This window comes from Acomys minous, assembly GCF_964271855.1.
Source record: "Acomys minous genome assembly, chromosome: 14".
Lineage (NCBI taxonomy): Eukaryota > Metazoa > Chordata > Mammalia > Rodentia > Muridae > Acomys > Acomys minous.
In genome coordinates this window covers 5,282,023-5,306,567 of record NC_140496.1, presented here as the reverse complement: position 1 = coordinate 5,306,567, position 24,545 = coordinate 5,282,023, and the positions used below count along the sequence as shown (strand labels likewise).

The 24,545-nt window shown below is 50.6% G+C and overlaps 1 protein-coding gene across 1 annotated transcript in view; it reads left to right on the top strand.

The window, feature by feature from the left end:
• Positions 1–4,342: 4,342 nt before the first annotated feature.
• Positions 4,343–24,545, top strand: part of SPIRE2 (spire type actin nucleation factor 2) — a 39,599-nt gene continuing 19,396 nt past the window's right edge. Inside the window, exons 1-2 of the mRNA XM_084757847.1 lie at positions 4,343–4,724; positions 19,749–19,792. Coding sequence (XP_084613973.1) covers positions 4,469–4,724; positions 19,749–19,792 — 300 coding nt within the window. The 5' untranslated portion in view covers positions 4,343–4,468. The remainder of the gene's footprint in view (positions 4,725–19,748; positions 19,793–24,545) is intronic.

The window sequence follows — 24,545 nt, the reverse complement described above, 5'->3', positions numbered from 1 at the left end:
CACTGAAAGAAGTCAGGACAGGACCTGAAGCAGGGCAGGGACCTGGAGGCAGGAGCTGGGGAAGAGGCCATGGGGGGTGCTGCTCACTGGCTTGCTTTCTTAGCGATCCTAGGACCTCCAGCCCAGGGTGGCCCCACTCATAGTGGGCTCAGCCCTCATTCATTGACCATTAATGAAAAAAAAAAAAGCCTCACCGCCAGGTCCTATGGAGGCATTTTCTCAATCGATGTCCCCTTCTCTTAGATGACTCTAACCTGTGTCAAGCTGACGTAAAACTAGCCAGCACTGCGTTGCACTAATCGGCTCTGAGAAGAATGTGAGAGGCAGAGGTCAGGGTTGGGTGTAAGTTTCCAGTGGGTACCATTTTTGAGTATTTGAACATCAGACTGGGTCAAACTCAATTTGAATGGTGCATATCACAACCATGTCTTCAGTCTTAGGCCCCTGGGAAAGAAGCAGACGCTCGTATCAACATCCAAGACTGGATGTCAGCACCGAGGAGCAGTCACAGCAACAGCAAGCTAAGTGACACACTGGGAAAGCGTTCCATTCAGTCGCAGTCACTGGATTTTTCTGAAACAGTTTCAACATTTGCAGACGATTTCGACTCTTCTCAATGGGCAACAAACAGGACGCTCGGGCACTTTTGCCCGTGACCTTGAGATTAGGCGCCCTTCTTACAGCTCCAGCCTCACCGACCTTCTGTGTGTCCTGAAGCATCATGTATCCCGAAGGATCCTAACTGCTCTCTGCAGTGTGGAGTTTAGGTTCCCCCTGTTCATCTTCACTCTGGATTTCCCCCTTGTGCCCTGTGGCAATATGTGGTCCTATTCTCAGGATCCTTTCTCACCGTCTCTTTATCTCTAATCACTAGCCCAGAAACCTTGTGACACCCATTCCCAGCGTCCCTCCCTCCTGTCCTGAGTTCTTTCATCGACGGAGCACAGCCTGCCTCTATCTGTTATCCCTGGGGATTCATAGCCTTTATCATTATCCCAAAAATAAACCCAAACACAAAACCGGACTCTCACATTTCAGCTTTTCCTCTTGGGCCCTTGACCATCTGGCTCTGCCTGGCTGCAGAGAATGTGACAAAGAGCACATTGAGGAGCCCCTGGATTCAGGTAACGCAAAGCCAGGCTGCTCGCTGCAAACAGTATGCATGGAGTCTCTGAGGAGAAGCCGACCTGAATCTGTAGCAGACTGGGGTTTGGATGGCAAAGGGCCCCAGCACTTTACTTTTGGCAGGTGGATCGGTTCTGCCTCTGTCAGGTGTGTGGATGAGACCTTTGCCCTGAAATTGGCTATGTGCCTGGCACACTTCACCTGTACTGCCAAGTCATCAGAGGCTCTAGAGTCCTGCACCCCTAAAACGCATACCATGGCATGGCCTCTGAATGGCAGCCGCAGACTAGCTGAGGACCCAGCTCTCCCTTACCCAGTCCATCTACAGAAAGCTAAAATTGAGACTTACTAGCATCTGTGTCTTTGTTTTTTGTTTATTTGTTTGGTTTTGGTTTTTTTTCGAGACAAGGTTTCTCTGTGTAGCCTTGGCTGTCATGGACTCACTTTGTAGACCAGGCTGGCCTCAAACTCACAGTGATCCACCTGCCTCTGCCTCCCGAGTGCTGAGATTAAAGGCGTGGGCCACCACACCTGACCCCAGTCTTTCATTCTGATGATTGGCTGCGAGTCACTCTGGGCTCCAGGCTACAAGGCAGAACTCCTTCTCGCTGCTGTGGTGTCCATCAAGAGGTTTGGGGCTAATGTCTCGTCTGAGGTCCATTTCTAAGTTCCTCTGGCTTTTTGGGAGATCTATAACTAAGTGACCTGAGAGGAGAGAAAGCAACGCTTTCTATAAGTGACTACGGACTGACTAAGGCCTCTGTTTCCTCCTGTTGGCCATCGCTAGGCAGAGTTAGTCTTTAGATAAGAGGAGATATGAGTATGAGGAATAGGGCCAGGGCCCAGTTCAGCTTTACAGTGGTTACCTAATACACACAAGGCCTTGGGTTCAATTCCCCAGCATCATAAAAAGATGTATTTGTGTGTGTATGTGTGTATGTGTGTGTATGTGTGTGTGTGTGTGTGTGTGTACTTGAGCATACTTGTGAGTGTGCATGTGTGACCCACTGTTCTATTTATTTTTTATTTTATTTTATCTTATTATTTTTTTTTCTTCTGACCCATTGTTCTAAATTACAGTTGATATCTTAGAAGTACTTAGGGATTTTCCTAACAGTAATTTCAGGTGAAAAAGCCAGCAGCTGTTAGGGGTTGACACTATATAATAAGAACCTGGGCACTTGTAGCCAACAACAACAGCAAACCTCAAAGCTTCAATAGAAAGAGGGTAGGCACGGTAGATAGTTTGTTGCTGTGACACAATTAAAACAACAACAGTGAGCTGGGCATAGTGGCGCACACCTTTAATGTCCCCACTTGGGAGGCAGAGGCAGGTGGATCGCCGTGAGTTCAAGGCCAGCCTGGTCTACAAGGCGAGTCCAGGACAGCCAAGGCTACACAGAGAAAGCTTGTCTCGAAAAGCCAACAAACAAACAAACAAACAAAAAACCCAACCAAACAACAACTAAATGAGAGAGAATTTATTTTGGCTTAGTTTCTGAGGTTCCGGTCAGTTGTGCCCATGCCCCCCCAGTGCCTGCTTCCTGCTTTGTCTCTTGCTACCCTCTGGATCAGGGGCCCCCAAACACTGGGACTCCCTGCCTTTGCTACCCCTGTCCACCTGAGAGAGTCTCCCCCACTGTGGTATCCCCAGCTGTGCTCCATTGCTCCTGGGAAAACAAAGCACGCAGGTGGCTCGCTCCTTGCCTGAGTCACCACTTCAGTTTCTGGTGAGCTGGTAGCTTTCCTAGTAGGTCAGATTCCCACCAAGCCGAAATGCAGAAACCACTCCATGAGCCGGCCAACAAGAACTAGCCTGGGCTCATCAGTGGGCTCTGTCACCGCACAACACACTTGGCATTGTGTGAGTCAGGCTTTCCTTAAACTACTTGCATACACACTTTCGTTCCTAACATAAACAAGACTCTTCGTGGGAGGTTTCTACTGTTCCCTTCTGAGGTGTTAAGCCCGTGGAGTTTCTGAGGATCAGGGAAAAGGAGCCAGAGTTCCAGGCTGTCTGCATAACACGTCAGAGCAAAGGAAACTTTCTCTTTCATTTCCTCCTTCCCCGTGTCCTTTGGTCCTGCTAAATCCAGCGTGTCTCATAAGCTGTGAAGTGGGAGAGGGGTGTGAAATTTGCTCAGCTATTGATTTAAGTAACTTTAGGAAAAATTATTTGTATCAAGTTTCTTCCCAGTTGAAGATTAAAAATCCAGATGAGACCATCAGCCACCTCCCACCCAAGTCCCCCTGAAATGATGTGAACCTTTTTTTTTTTCCCCAAGACAGGGTTTCTCTGTGTAGCCTTGGCTGTCCTGGACTCGCTTTGTAGACCAGGCTGGCCTCGAACTCACAGTGATCCACCTGCCTCTGCCTCCCAAGTGCTGGGATTAAAGGTGTGCGCCACCATGCCCAGTGACGTGAAATTATTTTAAGACTGTGGTTCCATCCTTAGCTGTCCAGAACTTCAGGGCATCCTACAGTTCAGAGTTTCACTCCAGAGCTGGTCAGACTCACCCAGGCTTGTGCTTCCTATGCAATTCTAGCCAGTAGTGGAGCCTGAGACCAATTGACTTGTCTATTTCCCAGTTGCATTGTTCCGTTGTTCTCAAGAGTCGTCAATATGGCTGAGACCACTCTGAACAAAGCTGTGTGTTGTGCTTAGCCGCTACCATTATCTGCTGTGCTCTGAAGTAGCTGGCCTGAAATGAAGGCGACACACTCCGGAAAGGAGGTGTTGTATTAGGACGGCCACATTGTTTGTCACTAAGACACTAAAGAGTTTAAAGCTGGTCCTTCCTAGCAGAAAAAAAAAAAAGACCACTTATGAAGTACTTCATCCCTAGACGCTTGTGTCATCTTTATTCCAATCACACTAGAGCAACCTTCTAAGGTCGCTTTGCCATCCAGGCCTTCCAGAAAGACCACCATAGGCACTGTCTCACTGTCTGCTTTAAAGAGCCAGAGCCAAGGGAGTGTACTTGTGCCTGCTGTGTGTGTGCTCAACAACCCCCGCCCCTTCAGCTTCCCTCCTCTTGCGCCCCCCACCCTACTCCTCTGCCCTTGTGCACCCTCCCTCTCCAGCTGGCCCCCACCCACCCCCTGGCTCGCCCCTCCCTAGCCGGCCTTCCCTTCCCACCCCACCCAGCCCCGCCTCTTCGGCCTGCGCCCTGCGCCCTCCTTCTCCAGCAGCCCCCGCCCTCACCTGCATCTGCTCGCGAGGGGCGGGGCCGGCATGACAAAGCACACACGGGCGGCGCGGGACCCGCCCCCTCGCTCGGCGGTGCGTCGCCCCGCTGTTATGGAGACCCGCCGCGCGCGCGGGCGGCGATGATGGGCGGCCATGGCCCGGGCGGGCGGCGGCGGCGCAGCAGCTCCCGAACGCGCGGGGGGCGCGACGCGGCCGGAGCCGTGGGAGCTGTCCCTAGAGGAAGTGCTGAAGGTGTACGAGCAGCCCATCAACGAGGAGCAGGCCTGGGCGGTGTGCTTCCAGGGCTGCCGCGGGCTGCGGGGCGAGCCGGGCGGCGGGCGGCGCATCCGGGACACGGCAGACATCCTCCTGCGTAGGGACGGCTCGGTTGGCGCGCGGCTGGAGCCCGGTAAGGCGCGGTGGGGAGGGAGAGGGTGGGGGTGTGGCCGGCGGGGCGGGCGGGAGGCCATTGAGGACACCGGGGTGCCAGGTGACGGGCCCTCGACCTTTCTCTCATCAGCGCGGAGATAGCGCTCTGCGGGACGCGGAAGGCCCCACCCTGCCCTTTGGATGAGGGGAGCTCCTTGTCTTTTCTTTCCACCTAAGAGAACCCCACTATCTCTCTCTCTCTCTCTCTCTCTCTCTCTCTCTCTCTCACACACACACACACACACACACACACACATACATACATACATACATACATACATACATACATACATACATACACACACAGAGCCTGGGGTAACCCTACCACCAGCAGCCCATCCTCTCCTATGTGCAGGCCGGCAGCCGGCCGGTTGGCTGCCGGTTGGAACGCCTTTCCCGGGGGAGAGGGGCTTTGGCTAGAAGCCCGAGTGTCTTTAACCTTCAAGTCCCGGAACACGGCATCTCAGCATCCCGGGAACCCCTCCTGTAGCCAGTTCTCTCCTAGGTGGGTTGGGGGAGTCTGCAGCCCTCTGGCCTCGCTGTAGGGCCTGTGGGTGAGTCCTTTCTGCTGGCACTCTCCGCTGGCTGGCGCCACTGCAGACCTTAAGGTTACTTAAGGTCTTTTTCCGGGTGTGTGTGTGGGGGGGGGTGCGGGGTGTTGCCTCCCTCTGAGTCTGTACTGAGTTGATACTAATTTCCTAAGTTTAATTGTAAGTGCAAGAAGAGTGTATAATTTGTGATTAACAAAACAAACAAACAAACAACACTCAAACATCAATAAGAACCAACGTTAAGCTTTGCAAGAGTCTTGAGTTCTGTTTATTCCAAGTGGTGAGTTCTCACAGCCATGTACTGTTTCCCTTTATTTCACCCTCTGGAGAACTGCAGTTCTACTATGGCGCATACAGTGAGTGATTTTGCCCTAAAAGTTGATACCCTGTTGGGAGCACAAAGGCAGGCTGTGTGTTTGCTGAGTGAAGGCTGGCCTCTCTCCAACCCCGAGAGCTGTGGGCTTGCAGAAATTCTCCCCAGCAGGCATCTGCGTGGGACTAGGAATGACAAGCAACGCCAAACAGAAGCAAGGGGCAGCGGCCGTGTCTCTAACAGGGAGGGCCCATTGTGCCCACACAGGCGCTACCACTGTTTTCCCAGGTCTTCTCAGCCTGGGCTCCTTTCTTCCTCCCTCCACCCCCCTGCCCGACACTTGCATGTTGTTGCACTTTGCACAGAAGCACCGATACATTTCACAGGGAAATTATATGCACAGCACCCAGGTAAGGCTGGGGTTTAACCTTAGCCAATTTGCTCAGAAAGCCGCATAATTTGCTTCCACTGTATGGCTCCACCTTCCCAAGGCTGGCCTGAAGAGACAGGTGCACAGCCATCAACTGCTTTCACCTGGTGACCCTGCAGCCTGCTGGTTCATGGAGCTTTACTTCTGAGGCTCTGGCCACCTCACAAGACTATTTCTTATTCCTGGGCCCACTCCATTGCTTATCATAGAGACTTTAACCTAGAATCTGGCTCCCAGCACTGCAGAGCAAGCCAGGACTGCAGGGAGCCTGTGAGGTCTGCCTAGGAAACTGAGGGTTAGGGTTGTAAGTGGCTTGCCACTGTCAGGGTGGTGGGCTGCACTGTGAACAAAACAAGCAGCGCTCCCTGTTGGGTTTCTCCTGACCATCAGAAGGGACAATCACAGCCTGGTTCTCCAACCCCCAGCCTTGTATCTGTGCTGTCTTAACTGTTCTGAGACCAGTAGCACTTCCTGCTGGGTCAGAGCTCAGAGAAAGCACCTTAGGTTTACCTTTGGGGAGAGCAACTTGTCTGCGGCACCGGGGGGGGGGGGTGTCCAACTTCACTTTCTATTTTATTTTATTATTTATTTATTTATATTTGACACAGGGTTTCTCTGTGTAGCCTTGACTATCTTGGACTTGCTTTGTAGACCAGGCTGGCCTCAAACTCAGAGCAATCTACCTGCCTCTGCCTCCCAAGTGCTGAGATTAAAGGTGTGCGCCACGGCCTGGTCCAACTTCACTTTCTCCCCAGCACATCTTTGGTGTCTGGGGTGTGTGTGTGTGTGTGTGTGTGTCTGTCTATGTGTGCTTGCATGTGTGTTTTAGCACAGGATCTTGCTATATTGCTCAGGCTGGTATTAAACCCTTGAGTCAAATGATCCTCTCACCCAGGCCCCTGATGCTGGCTCTTTAAGGATTAAAACTGTGTTTACCACAGCTGTCTCTGAGCTTCATAAATCAGCTGAAACTGTAAGGTAGCCACCCTCTCCCCCGCACCCCGTTCCCCCTCCCCCCACCCCGCCAAGTGTCTAGCCCAGCGTTTCTCTGGTGAGAGACTAGTGAATTCCCCAGAGGATCCCTTAAGTGGTGGTCAGAAAGTGCTCGTACTCCATCACCAGCCCTTCAGCTGGAAGCCAGCAGACTTTCTTAATCTGCTCTACAGGATGTTGGGCCCATTGGATCTTGTCACCCAGTTAGGTCAGTCTCTGAGCTGTGGCAGGTCTTTTTTTTTTTTTAATTAATTTATTCTTGTTACACCGTGGCAGGTCTTATTCTCCACCTTGGATTTGAGACACAGCCTCTCACTAAACCCGGAGCTCACCCTTTTGACCAGCCTGGCTGCTGCCTGCCTGGTATAGCAAGCGCTATCGCCCACTCTCTCCCTGCACAGCCCCTGGCCCAGCGCTTCTCGGCCCTGCTGCCAAGCTCGGATTTAACATGGGGTCTGCAGCCCCAAATTCAGTTCCTCACACCTGTGCAGCAAGTGCCTTACCCACCGAGCCATCTCCACAGCCTGCTTATTGTGTTTCTTTGACACAGCATCTCATGTAGCCCAGGCTGGCCTTGAATTTGCTATGTAGCTCAGGATGGCCTCAAACTCATGGACGACCTCCCACCTCAGTGTGCTCAATATTAAAATTTCAGATATGAGCTACCTTGCCTGGCAATCTCCTACTAATCTTACATTGGAAGGCTTCTTCATAGTCACCCTAGGGGTGTGTGTGTGTGTGTGTGTGTGTTTGTGGTGAGGCTCTTGGAACTGAAGAACCTCCTGTCTCAGCCTCTCAGGTGCTAAAATTGAAACTATACCTTACCTCCTTTTACTTTTGTTAAATTAATATATTTTTATAAGTTTTATTTGTGTATATGTATATACACATATATATATCAGCTGAGATGTGTGTGTTTTTCAAGACTGGGTTTGTCTGTAGCCTTGATTGTCCTGAAACTCACTCTGTAGACCAGGCTGGTCTTGAACTCAGAGATCTGCCTGCCTCTGCCTCTCAAGTGCTGGGATTAAATGGGTGCGCTGTCACTGCCCTGCTATCTTTTCACTCTTATTGTCCAAGAATGCTGAAGAGTAGGCATTCTCACGTCCCATGGCGTGGCCACCTCTCCCAGGTCCAGGAAGCACAGCCAAGGTTCTTTCCCTCCCCCTCACTTGTGTGCCACTTGTTACTGCAGCTGCAGCTCTAAATTGGCCATATTTTTCAACTAGGGGCTTAATTTTTATTAATTTATTTTTTATTTTTTTACTTTTGTCTCTCTCAGCCCAGTGTCCCCTCTTTGAACTAAAGCAGATCTTTGGCTTCTGAGACATGTTCCTGAACCCCTGGAGTTAAGAACTCACAACGTGGCTCTTGGCTGTTGGCTGTTGGCGCCCGTGAGCTTCACCAGTGGCCAGGGCTGCCTTCATTAGTGTTGCACGTGGCCCTGACCAAGAACAGTGCTCTCCGTCACCCTGAGGGGACCCGGATATGATAAGGAAGGGGACATTCCACCAGAGAGGAGGGAATTTGTCCCTCCCGAGTCTCCTGGATGCCAGAATATTTGTGATCGAAATGTGCTTATTGAGCCAGGTCCTTCTCACGTGGCCCCTGCCCTTGCTTCCTCAGTCCCTGTCACAGTTGTGTTGCCCACTTCACTACTGCTGCGCACCCCAGAGCTGTGAATCCTGTGCCCTGTGAAGGTCACTCAGCTAAGTCATGGTGGGCTAACCGGGCTGCCGTGCATGGGTGATTGGAGCATTATTCAGAGGTGCTCGTAGGGCAGGTATACAACAGTGCTGGGCTTCCTGTTCCCGCCAGAGCATCCTGTTGTGATCCCTGCTCTGTACCTGAGGAAACTCAAGGTCACAGAGGAGAAGCAGCTGCCCCAGGTCAGTTGAGTGAGCATGACATGGCACCTGCCTCAGAGCTAGTGTCTGTGTTGCTGTGGCCTTGGAGCACACCCCCAAAGGGGTGCTCTGGCCTGTGGCACAGCAGCAGGTGTCCATGGGCCACACCCCTGTGTACCTTGGCCAGATTCTGTTTGGGATACAGTATCCAGGGTCCATGCAAATGAACCCTTGACACAAATGCGGGTTGCAGCTTGAGGAATGAAGTTCTGCAAAGGCTCCCTGTGTACTCCCCACGGCCACTGCCCTAACCCTGGGCCCTCCTACTCAGAAAAGCGGAATTAAGGGCTTTTTTTTTCTTTCTTTCTTTTTAGTTTGTTGAGACAAGGTTTCTCTGTGTAGCCTTGGCTGTCCTGGACTCGCTTTGTAGACCAGGCTGGCCTCGAATGCACAAAGATCCACCTGCCTCTGCCTCCCAAGTGCTGGAATCAAAAGCGTGCGCCACCACCGCCTGGCAGGGGAAGTAAGGTCTTAATGCTGTTTGGTCGTGGCAGGATGCCTGGCCATTCCATTCTGGGTGTGGGTTTGAGCTGGATATGTGTGTGTGTGCAGTTTTTCTGACTTAGGTATACCTCTGAATTAGACCTTGATTTTTTAATTTTTTTTAATGTTTTGGTTTTTTGAGACAGGGTTTCTCTGTGTAGCCTTTGCTGTCCTAGACTTGATCTGTAGACCAGGCTGGCCTCGAACTCACAGTGATCCACCTGCCTCTGCCTCCCAAGTGCGGACACCACACCTGGCTTAGACCTTGACTTTTTTTTTTTTCCTCCCAACCGTATTTTCCCTCTGCAATACACCTGTACCCAAGGCAGGCCGTCTCGGAAGACCAAGATACTTGAAGTCAGAATTCTGGTCCCTAGCCCACCCATTTGCTCACATGCTCGGCAATGTACTTCTGCAAGGAGAAAGTCTTAGGCAGCCTGTTGACATACTTTTAAACAACTATTTTTTATTTTGGGTTCCTTCCATCTCTTTCTCCATACTCCACCCCAATCCGTTCCAACACCCCAAAGCCAGGTAGGGGAGGAAGAAGGTTAGTGGGGAGATGGGGCGTGGTTTTCCTTAGCTGCTTCCTGCTGTTCAGGGTTGTCGGGTTCCTAGGGGCAAGTCCAACCCTCGTTTCAGGACCTCTCAGACTTTTTCTCCTCACACTGCATCAACAGCGCCCAGGACCCCCAGGGGGAAGCACCAGCAGCCTCTTCCTTTTCAGAGCCCCCAGTCTCTCTTTGGGTCTGGCTTTTATCCCCACTGACAAAGACCACACCCCCGCACGAGGTAGTTCCCAGCTGACAACCACCACTCGCCCTCTCAGGAGGCAGCTATCAGCTGTGGACAAGCTGGAGCAGCCGCCATGTCCCACAGCCGGGATTAGAACAAAAGCATGTTGACTGCTAAGCTGAGCCTCCCACAACAGCAGCCTCTGTGTCCCTCCGTAACTTGCATGGTGCAGCCCCAGCCTTGCCGCCTTGTTCAAGACCTCGGGCCTTCTCCACACCCATCTGTGGCCAACTCAGTGTCCACAAAGAATCATTTCAGTGTGCAACATAGCACAGGTGTGGCAAAAGTGTGGGCACAGCTAAAGTCCTCTGTGCCTTCCATGTGGGAGTTCTGGACCCAGAGTGTAGAGCACCGAAGCAGCTCTGGTCACTAACTGATCCCTCAGAGGCGGTGGCCTGCTAAGACAGTGGTCATGGGGATGGCCTTGCTCCCCGGAAATGGCACCCTGCTGGCTAGGCAGAGCAGCCTAAGGACCAGAGCACCTGGAGGGTGCGTTCAGCCACTGCTTTCTTAGTCTGGTGACTCCTGCTTTATTCCTGGACAGTGGCTTTGTGGTCCTTTCTCCAGGAAAGCAGGAGGAGAGGGTGGCAGAACTTGAGAGAATGAATGAGGTTCCTATGGCTTTGTAATGCACTCTTTTTTTCCCCAAGACAGGGTCTCTCTGTGTAGCCCTGGCCGTCCTGGACTCCCTTTGTAGACTAGGCTGGCCTCGAACTCACAGTGATCCACCTGCCTCTGCCTCCCCAGTGCTGGGATTAAAGGCATGCGCCACTCTGCCCAGCTTGTAAGACACTCTTAAACTGCTATCTTAAAGCAATGCAAGTATATTCTCTTCCAGTTTAAGATGCCATAAATCCAGAACAATCTCTACCTTCAGGCTAGTTATTCACCCTCCACATAGCACAGCATATCCACAGGCCCCGAGGGTTAGAACACGGCAGCCTTGGAGTTACTGTTCTGCTGACCACACAGAGGAAAGTAGGAGCACTTCTGCTTAACTCCATCTTGGCATCTGCTGTAAGTTCTCTCTCCTTTAAGAGGTTTTTTGTTTTTTCTTATTTATTTATTTATTTATTTATTTATTTATTTATTCTTGTTACATCTCAATGGTTATGTTTTTTTTTCTTTTTTGGCTTTTAGAGACAGGGTTTCTCTGTGTGGCCTTGGCTGTCCTGGATTCCTTTGTAGACCAGGCTGGCCTCAAATTCACAGTGATCCACCTGCCTCTGCCTCCTGAGTGCTGGGATTAAAGATGTGCGCCACCATGCCCGGCTAAGAAGAAGTTTTAAATGATCACATATTTAGTTATACATACAATGGAATTCATTATGACATTTTAAGTAATTTATCTTCATTTTATATGCATTGATTTACCTGCACATATGTCTGTGAGAGAGTGTCAGATCCTCGAACAAACTGGAGTTACATACAGTTGTGAGCCTTCATGTGGGTGCTGGGAACTGAACTCCAGTCTTCTGGAAGAGCAGCCAGTTAAGCCATCTCTCCAGCCCCTCATGTGACATTTTCTTACACGTACATAATGTATTTCCATCAGGGTCTCTCTCAATCTCTCATTTATTTTTAATGCATTTCAAGGAATTTTTTGACATTCCCCCAAATAGTTCAGCGTGGATGTTATTTGCGAGAATTTACTGTGTGCTTAGAGCTCACGTGTAAGCTTGGGATGGAACTCAAGGCCTTTCATATGCTGCGTAAGCACTCTACCAGTGAGCTGTAACTGTACAAATAAAATTGCACGCAGCTGGGCATGGTGGTGCATGCTTGTAATTCAAGTTCTTAGGAGGGAAAGGCAGGAAAATCAGGAGTTTAAGGTCATTTTCCACTATGGACATGAGTTTAAGTCTAGCCTTAGCTACATCAGATCCTGACTCAAAAAATAAAGCAAAATAGAAAAGAAACCCAGTTAAATTTGCACCTAATGAAACATAAATATTATGTGTATTTTGGCAGCTCTGTACCAAGTGTCTGCTGTGGAGGCCTTACCACGCTGTGAAAGATCTCCCACCCTGATCCCTCTCTCAGTTTCCAGATCTGGTCATATTTGCATGGCCCAGAAATCTGTATTCCACGCCTGCCCAGGGCTCAGTTCCAGAGTTGTAGTTTTATCAACTGGCTTCGTGTTGGTCACTGCTGGGCATATTATACCAGGCTCTGCATTCCTGCTACAGTGTGCTGACTGGTTTCATGTCAACTTGACATATGTCAACCTGGCACTCGGTTAAGAAACTGTCTCAAGGGGGCTGGAGAGATGGCTCAGCGGTTAAGAGCACTTGCTGCCCTTCCAGAGGACCCGGGTTCAATCCCCGCACCCACGTGACGGCTCACAGCCCTCTGCTGCTGTCTGCAATTCCAGTTCTAGAGGATCCAGCCCCTTCCTGACCTCCTCAAGCAAGAAAAAAAAAAGCCAGGCGTGGTAGAACCTTTAATCCCAGCACTTGGGAGGCAGAGGCAGGCAGATTTCAGTTCAGCCTGGTCTACAGAATGAATTCCAGGGCAGCCAAGGCTACCTAGAGATTCTTTATCTCAGGAAAAAAAAAACCCCAAAAACAAACAAAATTTTTAAAAAGGGAAGAAAGGAAAAATAAAGACAAGAAAAGGGAGTTGAGGCTGGAGAGATAGCTCATGAGCTGAAAGAACTTGCTGCTCTTGTAGAGGACTGAGGTTCGGTTCCCAGCACCACAAAGCAGCTCACGGCTGTAACCAGTTCCAAAGGGTCTGATGCCCTCTTCCGGCCTCTGTGGGCACTGCATGCATGGGGGAACTTACATATACGCAGGTAAAACACTCATAAAATTTCAGGGCCGGGGAGATGGCTCAGTGGTTAGGAGCACTGTCTGCTCTTCCAAAGGACCTGGGTTCAATTCACATGGCAGCTCACAACTGTAACTTGAGGGGCTGGAGAGGTGGCTTAGTGGCTAGGAGCGCTGCTTGCTCTTCTAAAGGTCCTGAGTTCAATTCTCCGCAACCACATGGTGGCTCACAACCATCTGTAATGTGATCTGGCGCCCTCCTCTGGCCTGCAGGAGTACATGCAAGCAGAGCACTGTGTACATAATAATAAATAAATAAGTCTTTAAAAAAAAACAACCTGTAACTCGAATTCCAGGGACTCTATATGTATACCAGTACATATAGAATAAAGTTAAATACGTTATTTAATGTTTTTCAAAATTCTTTAAATTTATTTACTTATGTGTGTGTGTGTGTGTGTGTGTGTGTCTCACACAAGGTATGTTACACGCCTGTGAGCATGAGCAGGCACATGCGGTGACAAGGAAGGTACATTTGCACTGTGTTTGGGGCTGGAACTCTGGCCATTAAGCTTGTAGAACAAACACTCTTAGCTGCTGAGCCGTCTTGCTGGATCTAATTTTGTCTGCTGCGTGCGCTGTCTCCCTGCTGGGACTAGTCGTGGGGTCCCGGTGACATCCCCAGATGTGCTGCCAGAGGTTGGGTGTGGAAGCACAGCAGGAGCACAGAAGCCAGGCCTGTCCGAGGTTTTGTTTTGTTTTAGTCCCATCCTGCCTCAGTCCCCAAGGTTTGCCCATTGTTAGAGCATCATGAGTGCCCAAGGCTTGGGGTGCAAGGCTTCCTGCTGCTTCTTGGGACACTTCCTGGGAGCTGTGTGTGGTGTGTGTGTGTGTGTGTGTGTGTGTGGCTGTGTGTTTGGGGGGGCTGTGTGTGTGTGTGGCTGTGTGTGTGTGGGGGCTCTGTGTGTGTGTGGGGGGCTATGTGTTTGTGTGTGGCTGTGTGTGTGTGTGGTGTGTGTGTGTGGGCTGTGTGTGTGTGTGGCTGTGTGTGTGTGTGGCTGTGTGTGTGTGTGTGTGGCTGTGTGTGTGTGTGTGTGTGTGTGCTGTGTGTGTGTGTGTGTGCTGTGTGTGTGTGGGGGGGGCTGTGTGTGTGCTCTGTGTGTGTGTGTGTGGCTGTGTGTGTGTGCTGTGTGTGTGTGTGTGTGGCTGTGTGTGTGTGTGTGTGCTGTGTGTGTGTGTGTGCTCTGTGTGTGTGTGTGTGTGCTCTGTGTGTGTGTGTGTGCGCTCTGTGTGTGTGTGTGGCTGTGTGTGTGTGTGTGTGGCTGTGTGTGTGTGTGTGTGGCTGTGTGCGTGTGTGTGTGCTCTGTGTGTGTGTGTGTGCGCTCTGTGTGTGTGTGTGTGTGCTGTGTGTGTGTGTGTGTGTGCTGTGTGTGTGTGTGTCTGTGTGTGTGTCTGTGTGTGTGTGTGTGTGGGCTGTGCTTAGAGAAGCCTCCCGCTCTTACTCCTGCCAGGATCAGCCAGCACCCAGCTGTGGACGAGGAGGAAGGACACACCTGTATCCCTTTGCCCCATAGAACTGTTTGTTAAACAAGCACGGGACTGACGCCATGCCTTCCTGTGGGTGGGTCTCTCTTAGTTTTCCCCCGTGATGCTAGACCTGGGTCACAGCTCAGTTTCACAGTTCAGTTCCCGACAGTGGAAGCCACCCGCCTGCATGTGTGGCTTACTTACTGCCAGTCACTGGGCGTGTTTCCATTCAATCCTGACGAGCCCTTTGTGGTAAGTGATATCACTTTTGTGAGAGGAAACTGCCACTGCTCAGTCACATGACCTTTGACTCCATAGTCTCTTAGCAAGGAGACACTACCCTGGACTCACTCTGTAGACCAGGCTGGCCTTGAACTCAAAGACCCACCTGCCTCTGCCTCCCGAGTGCTAGGATTAAAGGCATGTGCCACCATGCCCGGCTTTTAAATTTTATTTTATATGTACTAGTGTTTTCCCTGAATGTATGAATGTATGTATGTATGTATGTGTGTATGTATGTGTGTGTGTGTGTGTGTATGTATGTATGTATGTATGTGTGTGTGTGTACTGTGTGTGTGCTGGATGACCATGGAGGCAGAAGAAGCCATTGACTCCCCTGGAACCAGAGTTGCAGATGGCTGGGCTGCTCTGTGGGTGCCGGGATGGAATGAAAGTCACTATAAGAGCGGGGAGCGGTCAAGCTGAGAAGGCTTGGGGAGACCCCGAAGGAGCCCTGGTGCCACTGGGCCTGGATGCCCATCCTCCCTCCGCACAGGCTGCCAGGAATGCGAGGCTTTCCTGCACACACCAGCACTCAGGCATGTGTACTTCCTCCTAAATTCAGGCGTCGCCTCCTGGTTTTTTTCCCTGAGTCAGGGCCTTGGGTCAGCGCAGCACACAAAAGCCATCTCATTGGCTTGCTCGTATAAAACAGGGTCTTTCTGTCGCACCCATGTTGGCCTGAACCTTGGAATGTTACTACCAGATCTGGTTTCAAGTAAATTTTTTCCCTTTTTTTTTTTTTTTTTAAAGACAAGGTTTCTCTGTGTAGTCTTGGCTGTCCTGGACCCCCTTTGTAGACCAGGCTAACCTCAAACTCATGGCAATCCGCCTGCCTCTGCCTCCCGAGCACTGGGATTAAAGGCATGTGCCACTACACCTGGCTTTAAGTAAATTTATCTCTTTCTTTCTTTCTTTCTTTTTCTTTTTTTTCTTTTCCAAGACAAGGTTTCTCCGACTCACAGAGATCTGCCTGCCTCTGCCTCCCAAGTGCTGGGATTACAGCATGTGCCGCCACACTTGGCTTCAATTAAATTTCTTTCTTTTTTTAAATTATTTTTTTTAAAAAGATTTATTTATTTATTTATTTATTTATTATGTATACAGTGTTCTGCCTGCATGTACTCCTTCATGCCAGAGGAGGGCACCACACTCATTATAGATGGTTGTGAGCCACCATGTGGTTGCTGGGAATTGAACTCAGGAAGAATGTGAAGTCAATTGAACCTTTGGAAGAGCAGTCAGTGCTCTTAACCACTGAGCCATCTCTCCAGCCCTCAAATAAATTTCGTAATCTGCCATGTTACCTGGCCCCCTTGTTCTTTTAAATGACACCCAATGTCCTGGCTGTAGATACCCCATGTGTCTGTCTGTCTTTAGTGGGCACTGTAGGTTTTTGGTGTGGCCTAGATGCAGCACAGAGTGACACTCTCGGTGTTGTGCTGTAGATTGTGTCTTCTAGAAGCTGACCTGCTCAGTCAGAAGGAGGTTTATAACTTTGAGAGACTTGGCAGGTTGCCTTCTGAGGGCTGTGGCCAGTTCCCTTGCCCACCAGGAACTGTGTATGCCACCTCTTCATGGCACATGCCCCTCAGCTGTGTGGTTTGGCCATACAGGTACTTTGGCGCCCTGTGCCCTGTGCCTGGGATGCACGACTGGAAGTCTTTTGGGCTTGAAAAGGCCCTGCTCCTTCCAGCCGCCACTCACTGTCAGAATACTCCCAGGAGCCCAGGCTTGGGGTGGGGAATGTCCTGGGTAGCAAGAGGTCTTCCCAAGGTGTGTAAAGTCCCCTTTAGCAGAGTGTGTGTGTGTGTGGGGGGGGGGGTTGCATCATGTAGAGTGCATAGCTAACCCTGACCCTAAGCCCACAGAGGAGTCAAAGCCAGGAAGTCCTTCCATCCCACTGCACCACTGCATCCGGCACTCCACATCCACCCGCTGTCACACCTTAGGAAGCGTCTCTGCAGCTGTTACCTCACTTCTTCCTTGAGGTGACACTGTGAGTTAGGCAGGAAGGTGCCATTTCCGTCTCCTGGGTGACGAAGTGATGTCAGACAGATGCCCCATAACCGTGGACTGGTCAGAACCTGACTTCAGTCTCCCGGAGGCAGATGTTGGCTCCAGCTGCCAAGCTCCTCCCCCACCGCTGGGGCAGATGCACCTTCCCTGGAAGCCCCCTCTGCCTAGAGGAGCAGCTGGGGCTGCAGAAGCCACAGACAGTTCTCCAAGTGCGGCCTACCTCTTAATTCCATGACGCAGGATCATTTCCAGGGAACCTCCCTAGCCTCTGGATTTCTCCCCACTTGCTGTTTTAACAAGAGAATCTGGAGGGCGGGTGGTGGTGGCGGCGGCGCACACCTGTAATCCCAGCACTCGGGAGGCAGAGGCAAGCTGATCTCTCTGAGTTCGAGGCCAGCCTGGTCTACAAAGCAAGTCCAGGACAGCCAAGCCTACAGAGAAAACCTACCTCCACAAACAAGCATAAAACCCCAAGAGAATCTGAACGGCTGTCCTCTTTTCGGGGTGAGGGTACCCTTCTTGGGAAATGAGCACTAAGCAGAATCTGAATCCTCAGCAGAAACGACGCTGGGGGGAACTTTGTGTCCTGCTTCCAGCTCCCACCTTGACGGGGCATTTCAGACATAATGGGAACTCGTTGGCCCAGCTCCGTCATTTGTCATCTGTATGGTTTCAGGTCTCTCAGTGTGCATGAGCTCCAGTTTCCTCGTGAGTAGAGAAGAAATCGTGGAAGCCTGCTGTGATGCACGCACACACATCTCGCGCTCTGCCGAGGAGATGCTAACGTTTGTGGGCCTGGCCTCTGGCTGTGTGTGTGGTCACTGTGACCCCTGAAACACACAAAGCCTGCTCATTAAAACCCAAGACTCACCTGGCCTAGTGGCATGTCCCTGGAATCCCAGCACTCAAGAAACAAAGGCAGGAGGATTACAATGACTTTGAGCCAAACAATAGTAGTCTGTCCCAAAACACCAATAATCAAATTTCCCAGATATTTGCAACTTGAAGCATAAGTAGATTGTCACATCGTTTGTTAACATGCTGACTGTTGTTCTGTGTCAACTTGACACAAGCTAGAGTCACCAGAGAGGAAGGCGCCTCAGTGAGGAAATGCCTCCATGAGATCCAGCTGTGAGGCATCTTCTCAATTAGTCATCAGTGCCGGAGTGCCCAGCCCATTTTGAGTGGTGCCATTCTGTGCTGGTGGTCCGGGGTTCTATAAGACATCAGGCTGAGCAAGCTAGTGAGCAGCACCCTCCATGGCCTCTGCATCAGCTCCTGCCTCCAACATCCTGCCCTGCTTGAGTTCCTGTCCTGGCATCCTTTGTGATGAACAGCATAAACTGAATAAACCTTCTCTCCCCAACTTGGTTTTTGGTCATGGTGTTTCACCACAGCACCGGAAACCCTGACTAAGACAACTATGTAAGCATTAGAGACATTCTGCTCGTGGGCTAGGATCAGAGCTCAGTCGGGAGAGTACTTACGTAGCGTGCGCAGGGAGGCCCTGGGCGTATCTGCACACATCTGACATTCCAGTACGGGAGAGGTGGAAGCAAGGGGGTCAGACACTCAAGGTTCTCCCAGCTAAGTGGTGAGTTTCAAGGCCAGCCTGGGCTACATGAGACACTGTCTTTTTAACAGTTCTGACCAGAAAGCTGCTCTGGGCTGAAGACCAGGATGGGCTGTATGCTCAGAACCAGCTGTTGTCCACCAGCCTGCCCTGCCTTCTTGACCCCCAGAGGGACACAGAGCCTGACCTTTTCCCAGGAAGCACCTTTATTCTTGCCCAGTTTTCTTTCATCTTTTCAGTGTCTGAATCCAGTCCCAGCTACAGAGTTTGGTTGAACATCCAGCCTGGGTTGGGGACAGAGTCCCTGGGATCGCAGACCCTCCCACAGCTTTTTCTTTGACCTCTTTCTCTCTTGCCTCACTGATAGTGGAGAACGGTTGTTTTCCATTATTTTAGTGGATCTCGAAGTCTCTGTCTTTGGCATGGCTCTTGATATAATTTGAATTTATTTGTGGAGTTAGCAGGTTTACTTAGCAGACAATTTCATGTTATTTTTTTTTAATGCTAACTTTATTGTAGAACTTAAGGAAGCTGTAGTTCATATCCTTTCATGGTTCTGCCATCTGCTATTAAGGCAGATTAAGGACACCTGGGGACGGTTGGAAGTGGGGTAATTGGGGAGTTGCTGGTGGCCAGGTTCTAAGGTCTCCTTGGCCACCACCAGCTGTGGTACCCAATAGCCGAGGCCTTCACCCGTTGCCTTCAGCTCCTCATCTGTGAAATGGGTGTTGGAGTGATCTGCCTCCTGGGCTGTGGTCTAGCCGCACGAGTAAGCCCTTGAAAATCCTGCGTCAAGTCTTGGCGTTCACAGACGCCTTTAGTAAGTACACTGCAGAGCACAGCTCCCAGCTGCCGTTCAGCTTAGGCCTCCTTCTTTGAAAGGCGTCATTTGAGAAACCTCAAACCAAGGGCCATCAGATGTAGGTGTATTTACCCAATGGGTCACAGTTTCTTGTCTCCCTGTCGTGTCCTGCCTCATCGGACCTCTGTCCTAGGGAAGTGGGCTGTCCACTTCAGACCACTGGTCTTCCCTGCAGTGACAACCGAGCAGCCCCCTTCTTCGGAAGCCGGACAAACTCACACAGTCCTGCCGACTGTCCTTACCCTGACTGTCTGCCCTGAGCTGTTGCTATGGACCAGGGTATGGACAGCTGTCTGAGAGCAGGTCCGGCTCACTTGTGCTCTGTTGCCTGAGTCCTGCCCACAGCTGGCCGAGTATCTCAGCCCGTTGTGAGCTTTCTGGAGTTCCTTTGGGGATGTGCTGTGCGACTTAGGGAGGATGGGGTGGAGGGAGAAGGGATGAGCAGCTTTGTGTGCCGGGGTCTTAGGGCTTCCAACATAATCTTGGCTGTTTCTCTTGCAGAGCCTACAACCATGGTGGTGCCGCCAGCCAGCTCAGAAGCCCAGGTATTGGAAAGCAACTTTAGATTACTTCATAGATGATAACATTTTCTGTCGTGCTGGTTAATTTTTTTTGTCAACTTGAGTCCTCTGAGAGGAAGGAACAGCAATTGAGAAAACGCCTCCATAAGGTCAGCCTGTAGGCAAGCTTGTGGGATATTTTCGAGGTTCCTGATTGATGTGGGGGAGGGGCGAGTCAGCCCGTTGTGGACAGTGCCACCCCTAGGTGTTGATCCTGGGTGGTGTAAGAAATCAGGCTGAGCAGGCCATGAGGAGCAAGCCACCCTGTAAACAGTCCCCTCCCTCCGTGGCCTCTGCTTCTGTCCTTGCTTCCGGCTCGCTACCTGGAGTTCCTTCCCTCAGCGAAGAGAGTTACAACTTGAGGGCTGTAAGCTGAAATAAATATTTTCTTCAGTTGCTTTTGGTCATGAAGGTGTTTTTGTTTTGTTTTGTTTTGGTTTGGTTTTTGGTTTTTCAAGACAGGGTTTCTCTGTGTAGCCTTGGCTGTCCTGGAATCGCTGTAGAGACCAGGCTGGCCTCAAACGTACAGTGATCCGCCTGCCTCTGCCTCTCGAGTGCTGGGATTACAGGTGTGTGCCACCATGCCTGGCTGGTCATGGTGTTTTATCACACTAGCAAACTAATTATACACCTGTGTTGTAGAGTGTAAAGTATAAAGTATACAAAGTTACACAGTCCTTTAGGTGAGGCAAGACACAGATAAAACACACGAAGGCCTTAGCTGAAAGGTTGGTGAAAAAGCCATTCACAGGGGACAGGCAGGCCGAGGAGCCCAGTGTGGTCAGAACCCGAGGTACTGCTGACCCCACTCTCTGGGCCACCAGCGAGCGAGGTGGTCTACAGGGTAGGCTTCTCAGCGTGACGTCCAGGGCAGATGAGAAACTACCCAGTGACCAATGACCGACCTCTGCTTGCACTTCCGCCCACTCTTTGCCAAGAGCTAATGCTTTGAATCTGGTGTATATTTTTGTTATTGTTTTTACATGGTTTTGAAGCAGTGTAACCAGTGCTGGCCTCAACTTACCCTGCAGCTGAGGCAGGTGAAGCTTTGACCTGCCACTTCCCAGTGTCCCAAGTAACGCAGGGATTACAGGCCTGCGCTGCCTCGCTCGGCTTGCTGCTGCCTTTTGCTTTCTTTCTTCTTTTTTAAATTACTTATTATGTATACCGTGCTCTGCCTGTATGTGAGCCAGCAGGCCAGAAGAGGGCACCAGATCTCATTACAGATGGTTGTGAGCCACCATGCGGTTGCTGGGAATTGAACTCAGGACCTTCGGAAGAGCAGCCAGTGCTCTTAACCTCTGAGCCATCTGTCTAGACCTGCTTTATTTCTTTCATGTTTTTTTCCCAATGAGTGGGATTTCATCTTATTTTTTCTACTTGTTTCTCAAAAGGCAATCAAGAGTGGAGACCACTTGTACCCTAGGATGAGAAGGAACCTTTGGGGACCAGAAAAGAGTGGCATCTGAGTGGCAGAGTTAGAAAGTGAGGTTACAGAACATGTTGCCTGCTCTGAAAGTTTTCTTCCTTTGAATTATGGCTGTTCACTTGTCTTTCCAAAGCATACTTTTAATATAATAATAATTTACAAGGCTGTATGCAATGGTACAGACCTTTAATTCTGGCTACTTGGAAGACTGAGACGTTGAGAAAAGTAAAGAAGAGATATGAAGAGAGGGAGGAGGAGGAACCACTATATTTCTAAGGCATCTGCATTGCCATCTGGCTGCCAGTTATTGGCATTCACAGATGTTTACCACCCACATAGCTCATTCCTCTAAGGCCAGGTCTGCCGGCCTGGGAGATCAGCCGGTATTTGTCCGGAGTTCACAGAGGGGCAACTGCTACCGGACACCTAAAGGACGCCTACGTTACACTCCTATGAACTTTGAACAAGGGAGTCCCATGCAGAGACCCTCAAAGACCCCCATGTTAGCCTGAAAGCTCCATCCCCAGGAAATAGAGTCGGGGAGCCGCTCAGCATTTAGGCTTCATGCTGGCCTCTTGGGTTTTGTGAACTGCCTGGGCAGCCCCTTTCATTACAGTCAGATCCCAGGCAAGGCTGGAGTCCTGAGACTGGCCAGCTGCCCAGGCTCTCCTAACGGAAAAGCAGTCTTTGTGTTTCAGAGAAAGCTTCCAGTGAGTTGGGGCCCATAAAAGCTTTTAGCAAAGCAGCCATCAGATAAGAGGTTTGGCTGCTGTTAACCCTTCCCTTGGCTTGTTGCTAGTGTAAGCCAACAACCAGGAAAAAGGGAACGGCCTGGGCGGGATTGGGTTACTTCTCCGCAGTGTACACTGGGGTGGGTGGGAGGGCTTCTGGCTTGATTCTCAGTCTGTCTGACTGCATGGAACAGTGGAGACCCTGGCAGTACCACACAGCTGAGCGCCACAGAGCTAGCTGTAAGGCACACCGCCTTGCTCTTACCTGGCATCTACCACTACCACAAATGAATTTACGATGTGACCTCTCCATCTTTCTGTCCTTGCTAGCCTTTCCTTTCCATTGTCCTAAAATAGTCTCTGGAGTCCCCAGGGCACCCTACCCTGGCCGCTGGCTAACGCCCTGCTGTCTGCCACCTGTCAGGTGTGACCTGCCACTAAATGTTAGTGCCATGCCCTCTTAGTCTGCATTCAAGGGTGTGCCTTGGAACCAGTCTGTGACTCTAACCTGCTTAAGGTAGAGATAAAACTAGAGTGAGACAGCCGGGTGGTGGTGGTGGGGGCGAGGGCGGTGGTGGTGGTGCACGCCTTTAATCTCAACACTTGGGAGGCAGAGGCAGGTGGATCTCAGTGAGTTCGAGGCCAGCCTGGTCTACAAAGCAAGTCCAGGACAGCCAGGGATACACAGAAGGAAAAAAAAAAGATGAAGAAAAAAAGAAAAGAAAAACTAGACTGAGACTAAGAAGCCAAGCGAGGTAGCACACATGTGTAGAGGAGGCAGAGTCAGGTGGGTCTCTGAGTTCAAGACTAGACTGCTCTACAAAGTGAGTCCAGGACAGCCAGGGCTACACAGAGAAACCCTGTCTCGAAAAACAATAACAAGCAACAAAAACAAAAACTAGAGTGAGCGCAGCCCCAAGGGCAGGCCAGGGCTTTGCTCCACTGTGGCTCAACCCTTGCCACCAACCCTCTTGAGTCTCAGATTACCTTCCCCAGGCCCCTTAGGCTCCAGTGTGTTCCGAGATGTCCCTATAGGACCCAGATAGCTTATTTATCTATCTTTATTTATTTATTTAGCTTGCATCTATGTCTGTGTACTATGTGCCTGGTGTCTGAGGAGGTCAGGATAGAGGGTGCTGGATCCTCTGGAACTGAGGTTACAGATGGTTGTGAGCAGGTGCTGGAAATTGAACCCGGGTTCTCTGGAAGAGCATCCAGTGCTCTTAACCACCAATCCATCTCTCCAGACCCAGACAGTCCGATTAAAGAAGGAAAATATGAAAGCCATTTACTCAGTAGTACTAGAAATTGATCCTCAGGTCTCGCTCACATGTACTAGGCAATATATCCAGCCTCAGTTTATCTTTTTGTTAAGAGATGGGATTTCATTCCATTGCCCAGACTGGCTGGCCTCAGACCTGCTCTGTAGTCCAGACAGGTCCTGAACTTGTAATCTTCCTGCCTCTGCCACCTGAGCAGCCGGGATTAACAAGCTGTGTCACCAAGGCCAGCCTGTAAGCCTAAATATAGTATTTATTTGTTTTGAGACATGTTTTCATTATAGAGCCCAGGCTGGCCTCAAGGCCAGGATTTTCTTGCCTCAGTCTCCCAAATGCTGGGATCACAAGTCTTTGCCACCTAACCCAAATTTATGAAATCCTTTTGAAACATAAAAGCAAGTGCTATGCAAATTAGGGATGCTGTTAGTTCCCCCTGTGAATTCAGCTGTGCTGGCAGCCCATTGCAGTGTTCCCCTGTCTGATTAAACCTAACTGATGGAAGAGGGGCAGTCCCATGGGCACAGAGAATCAAGGTGCAGGCAGCATCTGGAGGGCGAACAGGAAACAGCATCCTCCAGCGTTCTCCACAGAGCCCCAGGTCACTGATGGCAGCTGGGAAGGTGGTTTCCTTGCCAAGTGCAAGGGAGAAATGCTGAGGCAAGAGGAGTCAGCAGAAAGACCTCAAAGATGCTTACTGTGCTTTTGAGAAAAAGAATTACTGAGGCTGGAGAGATGGCTCATCAGTTAAGAGTACTAGCTGCTCTTCCAGGGATCTGGGTTCGATTCCCAGCAGCCGTGTGGCAGCTCACAGTGTCTGGAACTCCAGTCCCAAGGGACCAGGCACCATGTGCCTGTGGTGCACTGCACAGACACATGCAGGCAAAGCACCCATACAACATAAAATAAGAATAAAGAGAAAGCATTTGAAAAGAGATATTGTCAGGCATGGTGGCACATGCTTAAAATCTTGAGGCTAGCCAGGGGGCTACATAGCAAGACCTTGTCTCAGAGAAAGTATTACGGAGAATTTCAGGGAGCGCAGTCACCTGAAGCACCAAGAGCAATGAGCTGCACGGTCCCCGGGTTCTGACCCTGTGCCCTCCGTGCCTTCTTGCTCCATCACATGCCCTCAGGTGTGGTTGCTGCTTATCGTGCTTTCTCCCCGCTTCCGTCAGTTACACGTATATACATAGAGAACTTACATTCCCTTAAAAAGACGTGAGGCCAGGTATGGTGCAGAGCGTGCCGGCAACCCCAGCACTCAGGAGGCAGAAGCAGGGGACAGTGAGTTTGGGGTC